General features: G+C 37.8%; 1 protein-coding gene across 1 annotated transcript in view; it reads left to right on the top strand.

The window, feature by feature from the left end:
• The window catches only part of Rsf1 (remodeling and spacing factor 1), a 104,310-nt gene that overhangs the window by 45,705 nt on the left and 41,990 nt on the right, over positions 1 to 16,615 (top strand). The window contains exons 3-4 of the mRNA XM_005073947.4: positions 8,047 to 8,139; positions 9,181 to 9,386. Coding sequence (XP_005074004.3) covers positions 8,047 to 8,139; positions 9,181 to 9,386 — 299 coding nt within the window. The remainder of the gene's footprint in view (positions 1 to 8,046; positions 8,140 to 9,180; positions 9,387 to 16,615) is intronic.

The raw sequence follows: 16,615 nt of genomic DNA, 5'->3' as shown, positions 1-16,615 counted from the left end.
TGGAGAGATAGTTCAGTGGTTAAAAGCACACTTGCTGCTCTTCCTGAGTACCTGAGTTCAATTCCTAGCACCCACATGGCAGCTCATAGCTATCTGTAGCTCCAGTTTCAAGAGAACGAACACCATCATGCAGACATACATACAGGTAAAACATCCATTAAAAAAAAAAGTTCCTAAGGGCCGAGGAGATGTGGCAGTGGTTAAGCACTTACCCAGCAAGTTTAAAGACCTGAATTTGGATCCCCAGAATACACAGAAATGTCAGGTGGTTATGGCAACCTGCTTGTAATTCCAGCCTTGGTAGGTAGAGACAGAATTCCCAGATTAAGCTGGTTAGTGAGCTAGCCATATTAGCAGGCTCTGGGTTTGTTTGAGAGACCTTGCCTTAGTGAATAACAAGAACTGTGAGGATGATTCCCAGCAATAACCTCAGTCTGGCTTTGACATGCACTCAGCACACATGTGTTCACACACCCACATTTGTGTTCACAGATATGCATAAAACATTGTGTAATACAATATACACACATAGGGAAATGGGGGAAAATAAAACAAACCGATAAGCTGCTGAGATGACTTAGCAGTTAAGAGCACTTGTTGCTCTTGCAGAGGAGCTGGATTTGATTTCAAGAACCTGAGAAAAGATGCACTTTCAGAACTAGACCGTTGGTTTACATATGCAATTCTAGGTGCTTAGGATGTAGCTCAATTGGTAGAGTGATGCTTGGTGTGTATGAGGCTCAGGGTTGGAGCACTGGATAAATACCAGATGTGGTGACACACTCCTGTAGTACTTGGGAAGCAGAGGCTGGACGACTAGAAGCTCAAGATTATCCTTGGTCACATAGTGAGTTTAAGGTCAGCTTTGTCTTTATGAGAGTATAAAATTAAAATGGGACATTTCCACAGAAGATGTTCAGTAAGTATCTGAAAAGATGCTCGATTTCATTAGTCAGGAAAATGCAATTTTCTATGTAGGCAAGACTGTTCTCAAACTTGATACATACAGCCAAGGTTAAGCTGTTAACTGCCACACCTGACAAAAACACAATCTTAAGCTACAGTGATAAAATACTTTATATACAACAAGGTAACTATTTCTAAGGCAGGGATATGACAAAGTTAGTAGGAAATTTAACCTCTTCTACATTCTTCAAGAGAATCTAATGGCACATCTGCTGTGGAAGAGTTGGGCATTTCCTCGGAAATCTAAAAGTTGGTTTGCCATGGGACCTAGAACTCACTTCTAGGTATTTTTTAAAAAACAGGACTCAGGTACTTTTATTGCTGCATTATTCTCTAGAGCCTACAGGTAGAAATAAGATGTTCATCAAGAGATACAGTCTAAAGGAAAACCTGAAAAAAAGAAATAGAGACATATATTCTCTGATTCCATTTACAAGAACATTCTAGGAAAGGAAAATTCTTACAGTCTGAAAGTAGATTACAAGCTTACCCCAGGTCCTGTTAGGTGAAAGAAGAATTAAATGGTGAAAGAATTATCTGAGTTATGAAATGTTGTGTGTTTGCACATGTACTCACGAATTCATGCAGGCATATGTGTCCATACATGCAGAGTTCAAAGGTTGATGTGGGATATAATCCTCAGGTGTGCTCTCCATCTTATTATTTTGAAATAGTCTCTTACTGAGCTTACAGTCACTCAGCCAGGCTGTGTGACCAGTGAGCTGAGGATATCTGCCAGACTGCCTCTCTAGCACTGGGATTATAGGTACACACACTCAAGAAAATAAAAAGTTATAATGGCTCTTAAAAACTCTGGATAAAATTAATAATACTATGAATTTTACAGTTAAAATGTTAAAAGGCTAAATTTTATTTTAAAAATGTTATAGATAAAATAAGCTTAGTATATGTATATAAGTATCCACAGTAAAGGAGATCTAATATAGCAGGTTTCTCTAAATTTAGCAGGACTCTTAGCTTCAAAATATACACTGTTGGTGCTGGTGAGAGGGCTCATAAGGTACAGAATCTCATCAGCAAGGCTGGTGACTGCTTGACACAGAGAACCAAGTTCTCTGAAAATTGTCCACTGGCCTCCAAATGCATGCTGTGGTGCATGCTTGCATGTGTGTGTGCATGTGTGTACTCATGCACACACAAACGCACAATCATTAAATGTAAAAACTTAATCTGTAAAAACAATCACTCTCAGAAGCAAGAGTAGTTGGGAAGAGAAGTTGGCAGGAGTGGGGGGAGCTTGAAAGTGGGTTACAGAGTGGTGAATGCGATCATAACAAATTACCTAGCTTACGATAAAAACAATGGGCCCTTTCCCCTAAAACAATGACTTATAAATTTAGTTTGGGGATTTCGGGAGGTGGCTCAGCCATTAAGAGCAGTTGCAGTTCTTTTGGAGGCCCCAAGGTTGGTTCCCAGCACCCATGCTTGCTTACAGCCGGGATCTGGCACTGGTTTTGGCCTTTATGGGCACCACATACACATGGTGCACTCATCTGCATAAAATAGAATAAAACAAATGGTAAAAATTAGTAAAAATCGGCATTATGTAAATGTATAAAAACATAATGAAATCCATTGTAATTAATATATGCTAATAACATTCAAAATTCACTATCATACTGGACATAGAACGTAACATTAGAAGTGGTTCAGCAAAATACATGGTTAATCCCCAGAAGATAAAAATGGGAAATTGAATTGAATCAATAACTAATAATTATATTTGCATCTTAAACATGTTCCATACACATGATGAAGCTAGTGTTGGCAAACAATATTTACTTACATTTTGAAGAGGACTAGCATACTTTTTTTTAACCACCTCTTTTAACTCCTGCTTGTGTTCTAATTGATTCTTCTTATGGCTTTCTAGAATTCTTTTCAGGTTTGCATATATATAATGGAGGCATGACACAGCGAGTATGCGATTGGCACATTCCTTATCTTTAATTTGCCCCACACCTCCATTTACAGAAGAAGAACCTGCAAGTCCAAGTCGAACAGGTGATTGACTCAACAAAGTCACCCTGCTGGTAGGGAGAGGCAAGATTTGAATCTCAAGCTATGTGGTTTTAAACCTCCATGTAAGTGCAACCCTCAATCAACAGACAGACAAAAGTGATCAAAATCAGGGCAAAAATTAGTGAAATGGCGTATAAAAGAAGAATATAAAGGGTCAGTGAAGAAAGTGTTCTCTTTTTGTGGTTTTTAGTTTGTATGCCTGAAAGTAATTTTTGTGTGGGTATCCATATAGATTGGGACATCAGATAACTTAGATTGCTCCCTATTCCGTGTGTGTGTGTGTGTGTGTGTGTGTGTGTGTGTGTGTGTGTGTGTGTGTGTGTCTGTCTGTCTGTCTGTCTGTCTGTCTGTCTTACACACACACACACACACACACACACACACAAATCTAATTTTCTATACTCTTGCTCCTTGGTGGGTAAAATATCACTACTTGAATAAAACCTATTAGGTTTCTCTTCCTCCATTGGCTGCATTGTTATTTCTGTTCTTTGTTCTTATATTTGTAGACTATTGATTGATTGATTGATTGATTGATTGATTGATTGACTGATCAGTTGGGTTTCTTGGTACAGGAACCATTTGTTTTTTGTTATTGGTTGGTTTGACCTGGCTCAAGACAAGATCTCATGTGTTCCAGGTTGGCCTCAAACTGGCTATGTAGGATGATGTTGAACACCCAGACCTCTTACCTCCACCCACCAGTGCTAGGATTGCAAGTATGCACTACCACATCTGGTTTAAACAGTGCTGGAAGTTGAACCTAGGACTTCACGCAACCACTCTGTCAACTGAGCTACATCCACAGTCCCCAGAAATCACCTCTTAATTCATCTTTGCCTTCTCTGTACTAAATGTGAACTGTGTCACTATCGGTGCTTCCATATTTACTTCAGTCTTCCTGAACAATTACTATATTTAAAATGTGGAGACAGAGCTTAGTGAAAAGTTTCTACACCCCGATAAGCCTCTCCGCTGATGGCAGCAATCCAAATCAAATTGAATTAGAAACAGCCCACATTTAGTGGATACAGCGCTCCCAGGTGGCCTTTCAGTCCCCCAGAGAGAAGACAGGAGAGGGAGACTGGAAAAATCACCAGTCTGATTTCTGGGGGGCAGTTTAAATATCCTGTGGGAGTGGTCTTGTGTATCTCTGGGGGAGGGGTCATTTGGTGGGCTCTCTGAGATGCAGCAGGGTTTGGAGGGAGATGGGGGAGGGGGCTTGGGTGGAACTTCCACCAGAACATCCCAGACTCTTTGGGTATATGGATGCCAGCAACTGGGGTGAAGCATCCACCTTAACACTTAGTTCTGGTAAGGCATAGTTTAAAAATATGTATAAATTCGTAAATAAACTTACTTCTGTTTCCACATCTCTTAGTGGAAGCTGACTTCTATTGGTACCTGAAATATATGTTTAACAGCTAGCTGATTGGGAAAGTAGTGCTTATATCCCTCACTTATTAGACAAAATATAACCTCTTTGCCTCATTTCCTTTCTATGGATGAGAACATTTAGATTTATTTTTTACATTTCATAAAGTTGATGCTTTTTCCAGATGTGATGGCACACATCTGTAATCCCAGTCCTTGAGAGGTAGAAGCAGAAAGGTCAGTTGTTCAGAGTCAGCCTCAGGTACATAGTAAGTTTGAGGCTATTGTGTGTTACATGAGATTCTGTCTCAAAATAACAAAATTAATACTTTTAAAATAAGCAATTTGGCGGGTTTTGTTGTGGTAGTGTTTCTTGTATATCTACAAGGAATTTGCAACCTATCTTAATTTCAAAACACTTTCACTACTCGAAAGTGAAAGCCATTTGCATTAGGTCTTACTCCCTGTTTGTTTGTTTTCCCCTTCTCCCCGGTATACATCCGAGTTGCTTTGATAAAATGCTTTGGCAAGCAGCTTAAAGGAGAAAAGATTTGTTGTGGATTACAGTTTGAGGTAGTTAGTTATCTTGATGGTGAAGTCAAGGCAACAGGAGCTTGAATCAGCTGTTTCCATTGTAGCTAGTTAGTGATTGTATTCTAGGCTCAGTTCTCCACTTATCTAGTCTAGAATTCCTGCTAGGGAATGGTGCCACCTATAGTGGGCAGATCATCCCACCTCAGTTTTTATAACCAAGATAATCTACCATAGGCATGTCCTGATGGTCTGGATTCTGTCAAGTTGATAGGATTAATCATCACATCTATCAACTACTAATCTGTTTTTTGTCTCTGAATTTCAGTTTCAGTACTTTAGATGTTTTGTATACGTTGGGGTCAATAGAATCCTGTTGTAGGTATCCTTTTGTGTGGTTTCTTGCATTAGCATGTTTTCCAGATTCATTCAGGCAGCCTTATGTATAGTTATACTTCATTTTGTTGTTGCTTTGGTTTTCTTTCATTTCTTTCTTTTTCTTTGTGAGGTAGGCAGTGGGAATAGGTCTAAGGCCTTCTCACTCTATACAGCTAAACCACATCCCCATCTGTGTTGCATTCCTTGTTAAAGTTACATAAAATTCCATTGTGTAGACCAGTATTTTGTTTTTCTTTTCTTCTACTGGCATTTGGGTTGTTTCTACCTATTAGCTTTTGGGAACAACATTGCTCTTTCTTTCATGTTTTATTTTTGTATCTAAATTCTTAGAGTTATTAAGTAATATAGTAACTAATTATTAATATTTGAGAAGCTAACAGCCCTGTAGCTGTACTAGTTGATAGTCTAGGACCGCTGTAGACTTTCCATACTCATTAGTTTTGTTTGTTGGATTGACAGGATTGACTTGTACAGGTTCTGCTATTCTAGCTTTTGATACAGTAATTTCATGTCTATTCTGTGTCATCTATGGTTTTCCTTTAATAGCACCTCTCAGGTTTTTATTTGCTTTATTACATTAATACACACATACACATATGTATGCAGAACAATGTTGTCAATTAGAGGGAATTTTGTGGCATACCAGGAAATGGAAAATTTATCCTATCTGTGAGACTTACCATTTTCTATATAATTCTTGGTTATACTGTTTACTTTATATTCCTCCATCCTCAGTTTATTCCTGGATTCAGAGGGTTGCTGAAATTTTGTTTCTCTGTTTTAACCAATGCCTTGGCTCCAGAATAATTTCTCATCTTGTATTGGTTCTACTACTTTGGGATTCGTTTTGCTGTTTGTTTCCTAAATTGCAAAAAATAAAAGCAAAACAACAATACAAATTCTAGGATGTGGCAGATACATTTGCATAATGTTTTATGTCCACTTAATAGTCTCTAAGATCAGTATTATTGCTGTGTATGATGTCTCGTACATTTAATCCCAGGACTCCGGAGGCAGAAGCAGGCAGATCTCTAAGTTCAAGTCCACTCTGGTCTACAAAGTGAGTTCCAGGACAGCCAGGGCTACACAAAAAAAAAAAAAAAAAAACCCTGTCTCAAAAACACAAAGCAAGCAAACAAACAAAGATCGTTATTATTCTTCTTAGTCTCCTTTTATTGCTGAAAAACAAATGACCAAATAAAAAACACTTTGTCAGAGAAGCCATAGTCCCCTGGAATTTTGCATAGGAATCCCTCTTAGTTTCTTATGAAAGAACCTAAAACATGAACTCTCCTGTGAAGATCTGTTGAACAGAGAGAGTTTACTTCACTAGCTGTGTTGTTGTGTGAGACAAGGTATCACTGTAGTCTAGGCTTTTCTGAACCATGTGATCCTTCTCACTCCACCTCTGTGCAGATTTCAGGCATGACCCCACACCCCAGACTGCACTGACTTTTGAGTGGAGCATTTCTATGTCATCTCTTCCGTCTGTTACGGTGGCTCTGATTTGGCTAAAGTGCTTATGTAGGAAAAGAACCCTGAAACATTCAAGGTAAATTCTGTTACTGAAGTCTTAAAGTGCCTAGTATAGAGTTTTTACTGTACCCATAATAAACAGGACATTGATTTGAAGAGAGGTTTTATTAAATATATTTATAGAATTTGACATGATTTTGAACTTCTTCCTAGTGATAAAGATGAATAAAGATGAATAAGCTGTACTCTTGCCTGAAAAGAAATTCAGCCTTTTGAGAGAAAAATCAAATAACTATTCTCATGTGGAAAACTTATATCCATAATATACTTGTAAAGTTGTTGAGCAGAGTAGAAAATAAGAAAATAACAGACTCACTGGGTGGTGGAGCATGCCTTTAATTCCATCTCTCGGGAGGCAAAGGCAGGCGGATCTCCGTGAGTTCAAAGCCAACCTGGTCTCCAGAGTGAGTTCCAGGACAGCCTCCAAAGCTATAGGGAAACCCTGTCTTGTAAAAAAAAAAAAAAGGAAAATAACAGACTTTTTTCCAAGTCATTGTTAATGCTTTTTAGATTTATTTGCTTTTTATATGTATGAGTGTTTTGCCTGCATATATGTATATGTACAATATACCTTGTGCCTTCTGAGTTTAAAAGATAGCATCAGATCCTTTTGGACTGGAGTTATAGATGTTTGTGAGCCACCATGTGGGTGCTGGGAATTGAACTGAGATCCTCTGCAAGAGCAGTAAACACTAAGCCATCTCCAGCCCCAGAGATTCTTTAAGTTGTTAATATTTCTGATGTCTGTAAGCAGCATGCATTGTAGGTTGGAATTGGATTGGTGTCTCATTTCTGAACTCTTCCTCTTACATATGTGTAATAAGAATACCACATAATCATAGAAGACAACCAGTGTTTATTGTTCTTAAACGTTATGATGCTATGACAATATGGCTAGGAAAACCACCTAAACAAAGAAAGATTTATTTTGGCTTTTGGTTTCAGAAATTTTGGTGTATGATCACTTGACCCTGCTGTTTCTGGGCCTGCCATGGTGCATGGGTCTTCTTCATTCCATGGTATCCCAGAAGCAGAAGTGGGCACAGGAGATAGTGACCTACTTCTACAGCTAGTCCCTACCTACTGAACCAATAAGCTTTCAACACCTGAGCTGTTGAGGAGACATTCCAAATCCAAAGTATAACAAATGTCAACAAAAATAGCTTCCATGCATTAAGTATTTATTTTCTCTTACAGATATGCCAGGAGTTTAACAGTACCTGGGCATGGGAGATGGAGAAGAAAGGCTATCTTGAAATGAGTGTTGAGTGCAAACTAGCACTCTTAAAGGTAATGCGTGTATTATTATTATTATTTTATTTTTATTTTTTTTATGAGACAGGGTTTCTCTGTATTGTTTTGGAGGCTGTCGGTCCAGCCTGGCCTCGAACTCACAGAGATCCACCTGCCTCTGCCTCCCGAGTGCTGGAATTAAAGGCGTGCGCCACCACCGCCCCGGTATTATTTTTTTTTTTTAAGTTTACTGTGACTCCTAAACTACAGAGTAAAGAAAACCAGGGATCAGCAAGATAGTTCGGTGGGTAAAAGTACTTGCTACCAAGTCTGACAGGCTGAGTTTGCCTCCCTGACACCTATTTGGCAGAAAGAGAGATATGACTCTGGGAAATATACACATACAAAAAATAAAAAAAATGTAATTAAAAAATTTTTGAATCAGGAGGACATTATATTAAGTGCAGTAAGCCAGGCACAGAAAGAAATTAAATGTTCTCACTTTAATGTAGAACTTTAAAGAGTCAGTAATACAATGGTGGTTAGCCCTGGTCATGGAGTAGTAATCAGATTGGAGAGATTTGATGTAAACTTACAAAGTTTCAATTGGTTGGGTTGAAGGTGATATTGGAATGTGATTGTAATTACATAGTTGAAAATTGTTCATAGATTTTAAATGTTCTCATTACAAAATATGCTTGAACTAACCATTGTACATTGTTTGTATATTTCATCATATATATATGATTTTATTTGCCAATTATATTAAGTTTTAGAAAATAATTGAAAATGTAAATAGATTGTCATACAATTATACTATAATTGGAGCTTTTAGTGCACATAAACTTATCATTTTATGATTTATGTATTAGTGATTATGTAAAAACTCTACATTGATGTAAAATTAAAATGTTACCTTTAAAGTTTCCTATTATGTTGATTATTTTAAGCATATTCTACATAATAATTGAAAGAGTAGTACAAAATAAATGACCTGTGATCTCTCGGCTCTGTCCTGAATCACTCATGGAAGTGTATCATATTTTTTCAGAGAAGTGTTTGTACAGTGTTTTAAGCCATTGTATAACTGTTTTTCAGTATCTCTGTGAGTGTCAGTTTGATGACAATCTTAAGTTCAAGAATATAATTAATGAAGAGGATGCTGATACTATGCGTCTCCAGCCAATTGGGCGAGACAAAGATGGCCTTATGTACTGGTACCAGTTGGATCAAGACCACAATGTCAGAATGTACATAGAAGAACAAGATGATCAAGATGGCTCTTCTTGGAAATGCATTGTCAGGTACCTTTATTGGTATCTCTTTACATATTGCTTTCTTTGATCTCTTCTCTACTGGAATGTGACCTACGAGGCTAGAATGCTCTTTTTCTTAATGAAAATTGACAGGTTTTCTGTGGCTAATCTAGTATTCAGCATAATGCCCACAGTGGATACTTAATATTTGCCAAATAAATTTAAAGAGCATTTCAGTCCATATCAGGACATATACTTTGTGCTCAAGATGTTATGATCTGAATATTAATGTATTGGTTATACTCAAGGAAGAAAATAGTCTTAGATACAAATATAACAAAAGCATTGTTTGGTTCTCTGTTTCCTGCTTTGTGTACCACTGAAAAATAACCATGTTTATTATTGCTCATGTTTACTATGCACTTAAAACAATTTCTCATGTACATGCTATTTTAGCTAATACATGCATTTGAGTATCGGTTTATCTCCTTACCACCTATAGACACATTCTTTCTTATCTCTTAACATTTTCTTTCCTGTGCTTCATTTAATTTTTGCATATGTTTCTGTGTATTGGTATGCATGTGTGTTGTAGTGTGTGTGATCACACTGTTGGCTGGAGCCTAACATTGGTATCCTTCCTCAGTTACCCTCCACCTTGTTCATTGAGGCATGGTCTCTCAGTTGGAGTCAGAACTCTCCAATATGGCTAGTATGGCTAGCCAGCTTGCTTCAGGGATCTCCTGTCTCTGCTTCCTGAGTGCTGGGATTACAGGTGGGCTGCCATTCCCACTAGGCATTTATGTGGATTCTGGCTGTAAAAACTCTGATCCTGTTTTTTCCTGGCAAGCACTTTCCCCACTGAACCATCTTCCCAGCCTTATGTTAAGATAATAATACCTCCCCTACAAGCTGTTACAAGAACTATATGAAAGATTATACTAGGATCATATTGTATGCTGAGTAAACATTTGCTCTTTTCTTCCCTTTTTAAAAAAGAATATGTCATATTAAAAAAGTGTAAATTTATTTTATTATTACTGAGTGTGTGTATGTGTGTGACACACGCATGTTCCACAGCTTACATGTGGGGGTCAGAGGATACTTTGGGGGGTTGTTTCTCTCCTTCCACCTTTACTTGAAGCAGATTCTATAAAGGGGTACTTCTCTCCTTGTTTGAATAACATAAAAAAAGACTTATTTATTTATATATGGGTGTTTTTGTATGCATGTACAGCTATACACCAGAATGGGGCATTGGGATTCATGAAACTACAGTTACTAACAGTTACAAGCTGCCATAGGGTTCTGGGTTTGAACCCGGGTCCTCTGGAACAGCAGCCTGTGCTCTTAACCACTGAGCTATCTCTCCATCCTCAGTATATTTCTTTAAGAAAGTAAAAGAACTTTAGCCTGACAAATGTGTTAGTAGGTTATCAGTGAGGAGGGAGTTTTAGCACGAGATCTTAAGTAGACAAGACTCAATCGGTTGCCTCTTTTAGAATCAGAGAGATACTATAGAAAGTGTTCAAATTCTAACTCTAGTACAGGAAGAGAAATAGTTACTTCAACAAAATGCGAATTCCCAGTGAAAACCACAATTAGGTATGACTTTATCTCCATTAAAATGATTAAGTGAGTGTTGGTGGCGCACGCTTTTAATCCCAGCACTTGGGAGACAGAGGCAGGCGGATCTCTGTGAGTTCGAGACCAGCCTGATCTACAAGAGCTAGTTCTAGGACAGCCTCCAAAGCCACAGAGAAACTCTGTCTCAGGAAAGAAAAAAAAAAGAGAAAAGATTAAGTGAACATTTCTCAGATATTAACAAGTATACGAACCAGCTGGAACTTACATCTCGCCTGCTAGAAATAACTGTACTGCAACTATTTCTGATAACAGTTTGGTGATGTCTTCAAATGTTAATAAACTGTTATCTCATATCATCAGTTTCATTCCTTTGTACTTACGTTAAAGACAAAAAGACTTATAAGCATTTTATTTTATCTTTATTCTTTTGTTTGCTTTTGTATTTTGAAACAGTGTCTTTTGTTTCCAAAGCTGGCCCGGAGCCCACTATGTCAGCTGCCATACTTGGTATAGCATCACTGTTTCCTAACAGTATTCATCAGTGGATTACTATTAGCAGTAAAAAGGAATGATCTCATATGATAGGAATTTTCTCAAAAATTCTTACTTGTGAAAAAAGACAAAAGCATGTACTGTTTAATTGCATTTATTTTAAGTTTGAATATTTAACAAGACTAATGAACTGTGGTTATAATAATCAAAACTCTGATAGTCACCAGGTGAGGTTACATACACCTACAATTCCAGTACTCAGAAAGCTGAGGCAGGAGGAGCTTAAATTTCAGGCTAGGTTGGAGTACATAATGAGTTCTAGACCAGCTTGGGTTACATAGTAAGACCCTGTCTGAAAAACAAAACCACCATACTCCTTCTTGCTTTGGTGGGAGATGCAGTAAAAAGGGACATTAGGGAGTATTTTTGTGATACTAGTGGTCTTTTGATAATGATGGTGTGTTAGTGTTTGGAGATATATCTATGTCTAAGTCTCCCCGCAACCACTCATGTTCTGAACATTTGTCCCCAGCTAATGGTATTGTTTTTTGGAAAATTATGAAATCTTTAAGAGATGAAGAAACTAGCCGAGGAAGTGAGTCAGTCGGGGCTAGCACCTGAGGTTTGGTAGCCCTGCCCTGTTCCATGTCTATTCTCTACTTTCTGACTGCCCCCTGCTCTTGCCACCACCCTTTCCCAGTCATGATGGGCTGTGTCCCTTCAAACAAAACCCTTTCTTTTTTAACATTGTTTATTCTTATTTTATGTATATTGGCATTTTGCCTGCATATATGTATGTGTGAGGGTGTCAGATCTTGAAGTTACAGACAGTTGTTAGCTGCCATGTGGATGCTGGGAATCGGACTGAGGTCCTCTGGAAGGACAGTTAGTGTCTTAACCACTGAGCCATCTCTCCAGCCCAACAAAACGCTTTCTTAAGTTGCTTTTTGTCAGATATTGTTCACAGCACCAAGAAAAGTTGCTAATACTGTGAATGTCTGTCAAAGTAACTGAATTGAATGCTAAATCTATTTATTTTAACCCTAGCATGGTAGAAAAGCCTGTAACCCCAACATTTCTGAGGCTGAGGTAGGAGAATCATGAATTTAAGGCCATCTTGCTCTTTAAAGAAGACACCATTTCAAAGCAACACAATTGAACAAGTAAACAAGAAGATATGCTAATTTCACAATATATGTTATACCTCTAAAAATATATTTTAGTTGATTGTGTTTTTGACAATCATTTACAGAAATTTGAATTGTAAGTAATGAATATAATTTTCATGTACCTCTATTTATAGACCAACAGGATGTTTTTTAAAATTTGTTTTATTTTTAAATATATATATGCACACACACAGGAACACACACAAACACACACTGCATGCACGCAGAGGCTGAAGGATTGCCAAAATTAGGCTAATGAACTGCTACAACTATTAATATAAAATAAAATGTATAAAATAGGAAATTAAATGATGGTCTCTGGAGTCAGATCATTCAGTCCTGCTGTGACCTGAGGGAAATAGTCGAATCTCTTTGGATGTCTTTGTTTGGTTTGTTTTATTTTGAGAAAGGGTCTTGCTATGTAGCTTAGGCTGTCCTTGAACCTGTGATCTATTTACCCCAGTCTCCTGAGGGGATTATAAACATGCACTACTCTGCCTTTGTTTGAGTTGCATTAAAGAATGCTAATTATGGTTATCTTCTTAATATTGTTCACATTACTAACATTCTTCCACTTTCTTAGCTTCAAAGACTATTGTTATTGTCACTCTCAGTTTTCATTTTTTTTTTTTTTTTCGAGACAGGGTTTCTCTGTGGCTTTGGAGGCTGTCCTGGAACTTGCTTGGTAGTCCAGGCTGGTCTCGAACTCACAGAGATCCGCCTGCCTCTGCCTCGCGAGTGCTGGGATTAAAGGCGTGAGCCACCAACGCCCGGCTCAGTTTTCATTTTTGCCACCTCAGTAACATGTAGCTGATATGTAAGAGGCAGACTAATGTTGCTGAACCATAAGCAATAATGAAAATTAATATAAATGTTTGCTATATTTATATTATGTGTTTTATTTTTGGGAAAAAGGCACAGGGTTATAACTGATAAGACAATACAAGAGAACTTTGGTGGAGAATGTCCCAGGGTGCCAAGAAAGAGCCAGAAGTAAAAGGTTATTTTTTAGTTATTTTTGCTCCAGTTTGTCATCTTTTATTATCATTGGCTTTCCAGTGATATTATTCCTGAAGGTTTAGTTCTTACCACTAACTCACACTCTGAACAGTTGTTAGTCTGACAGAGAGAATATTACATAATCAATAGTAAAGACAGTGTGTCCCATCTCCCCAAAATGTAAGTGTTTAGAATCTGGTAAAGTTGGAACTAGTCTGCCCTAAAATGAATCTAGAATTTCTTCACATATACTCTTCAGGGATAGGTACTATACCTACAGATACTATAAACAGCATGACAAACTAACTCCCAAAAGATTTCCCTCTACTGGTTGTTTTTTTGGGGGGGAGGGAGTTGAGACAGGATTTCTCTGTGTAACTTTGGAGCCTGTCCTGGAACTCGCTCTGTAGACTGGGCTGGCCTTAACTCACAGAGATCCACCTGCCTCTGCCTCCCAAGTGCTGGGATTAAAGACATGTACCACTGTCTGGCTCTACTAGTTTTTTTAAAGATGTATTTTTATTTTTATGTGTATGAGGGCTGTTTGTTTTTGAGACAGGGTCTCTGTATATAGCTGTCTAAGAGCATGCTTCAAAGGAATAAAGTAGAGAGTAATAGGCTAAGGCACCTGACAAAGTCTTCTGGTTTTCACACATGTATACATAGGCACACATACCTATACACATTTTGTACATACAGCAAACACATATACATCATACTTACATATATATACAAATGCATTATAATTGACTAATCTTGTGAAACATGTTCTAGATAAGAGAACAGAAGTACAGTCATCATGTCCTAAGAGAACATGATATGTTGAAGGGATATGGCTAATATATGCTTGAAGGAAGAGTGGTTTGAAGGAGAAAAAAGAGAGGAGGAAGGAAAAATATCCTGGTTGTTGTTAGTCTATTCTGAAAGATCCAGTTACTATCTTAGCACTCAGGAGGCAGAGGCAGGCAGATAGATCTCTAGTTCAGCGTGGTCTACAGAACTAGTTCCAAGACAGTCAGAGATACACAGAGAAACCCTGTCTCAAACACACAAACAAAAAGATCCAGTTATTGTGGTTGGGGAGATATCAGTGGTTAAGAGCATTTGCTCTTACAGAGGACCTTGATTTAGTTCCCTACGCACCAACCAACATGGTATTTCCCAGCTCTCTAACTCCAGTTCCAGCAGATACAGCACTGTCTTCTGGCACATACAGGCAAAACGCTCTCTCTCTCTCTCTCTCTCTCTCTCTCTCTCTCTCTCTCTCTCTCTCTCTCTCTCTCTCTCTCTCTCTCTCTCATACACACACACATACACACACATAAATCTAAAGGAAAAATTTTAGTTCAGTTAAATTTGTGCATCATATACATATATATGGAAAAATATATATATTCTGAGTACTTTAAATGTAGTATATTTAACTTCTTCTAGCACAGTAAATCATTAGCACAAACTAGTAAGTACCCATGTATAGGTAGTTTAAAAACATTAATCAGATTAAAAGCCTTTTAGGGAATTTTTCTTTTCATTTTTTTTTTTTTTGGTAAATTTCCTTTACTACTTAGAGTAGCATAAGTAATTTAAATAGATCTTTTTCAGTAATAAGGACATTCAGTGAATAACTCCTACAGTCTACTTCCCAGAACCCAGCATGACTCCAGAAAATAACACATGGGTAGAGGCATGCTACATATAGAATTATGCCATAAGGAAAAGGAATAACACTAAGTATTTACATAATCTTGGTAAGAGACAAACTGGTGTAACAGATTATTTACACATAGTTGATTCTTATATTTTCTACAAAATTGATATTATCAGATAAGACTCTGAAAGAACATCTTATCTGTAATTCTATGGTTATAGTTTATCCTCCTGCTGGGTGGTGGTGGTGGTGCATGCCTTTAATCCCAGCACTACAGGAGGCATAGGTAGGCGGATCTCTGAATTCCAGGACAGTCAGAACTACACAGACAAAACTTGTCTCAAGAAAAAAAAAAAAACCAAAAGAAAAGAAAAAATATACTGTTTATTGTTTTTGTGTATAAATTATATATATACTCCCACACTTGATAAATAGTTGTCATTTTAATAGCTAAGAGATTTCCCGTAGTGGCAATTTTCTTTCTTTCCCAGGAGACCAATTTGACATACTAAAGATAATTTGGTCTTTGATTTCTTGTATGCGTATAAAATCTGAAATGGAAAATAATCTTAAATCTCCAATTTGTATTAACAGCATGGTGTTTCAAGTGGAAAATTCCACCTCTGATCTTATGTGATTGGTGCTGTCCTGTCAAAAACAGGCATTCAGCGTACAGTTTATTCAGCATCCTCAAGGAGGGAACAGACCCCTCTTAGTCCTCTTCAGCTTGGAGCTCTTCCTCATGTTGTCCAGCACAGTAACTCCCACAGAGAGGAAAACATTTGTGTAGTCCTGATGCACCAGTGACAAGTTGCATGTCTCCTACCCACAAGGCTAAGATCTACCTGCCTTTCACACTGGTTTTTAAGTTTTGCTTTGGAGTCTAAAATTATGGTTGAGTTAAAAAGGCCCTCAGATACCAGGTCTGTGAACAACTGGGATACAAGAAAGAGGTGTTCTGTTTGTCTATGGCACAGAAGGTTAAGTTGCTAGAGCAGCTGAGCATTAGTGTACAACACCATCCAAAACTTACATGGTCTTGGATGAGTATGTCCAACAGTTCAAGGATGGACTGCCAATGTTCTGTGTCAATAAATGATGAAGTTAATAGAAATCAGAGAAATGGTGCAGAAAACATTAAATAATATACAGAACAAGAGATCCATCACTCATAGTGGCCATCTGCCACTTGGGGCTGTGCTGCTCAGTAACTAAGTAAAGATCTGTCTTGACTCAGGAAATGCTCAGGGGATTGGTGAATAATTGATGGGCTGATTACAGAAATGTAAGGAAAGGCTAAGAATTAATGTCTGAAGATTTGAACTGACTAAAGATCTGGATCATGAGGTATGGGAGTTTCCTGGTGGACTTGTCCATCCATA

Source organism: Mesocricetus auratus, unplaced genomic scaffold (assembly GCF_017639785.1).
Source record: "Mesocricetus auratus isolate SY011 unplaced genomic scaffold, BCM_Maur_2.0 Super-Scaffold_4256, whole genome shotgun sequence".
NCBI lineage: Eukaryota > Metazoa > Chordata > Mammalia > Rodentia > Cricetidae > Mesocricetus > Mesocricetus auratus.
This window is presented reverse-complemented; position numbering and strand designations above follow the sequence as displayed.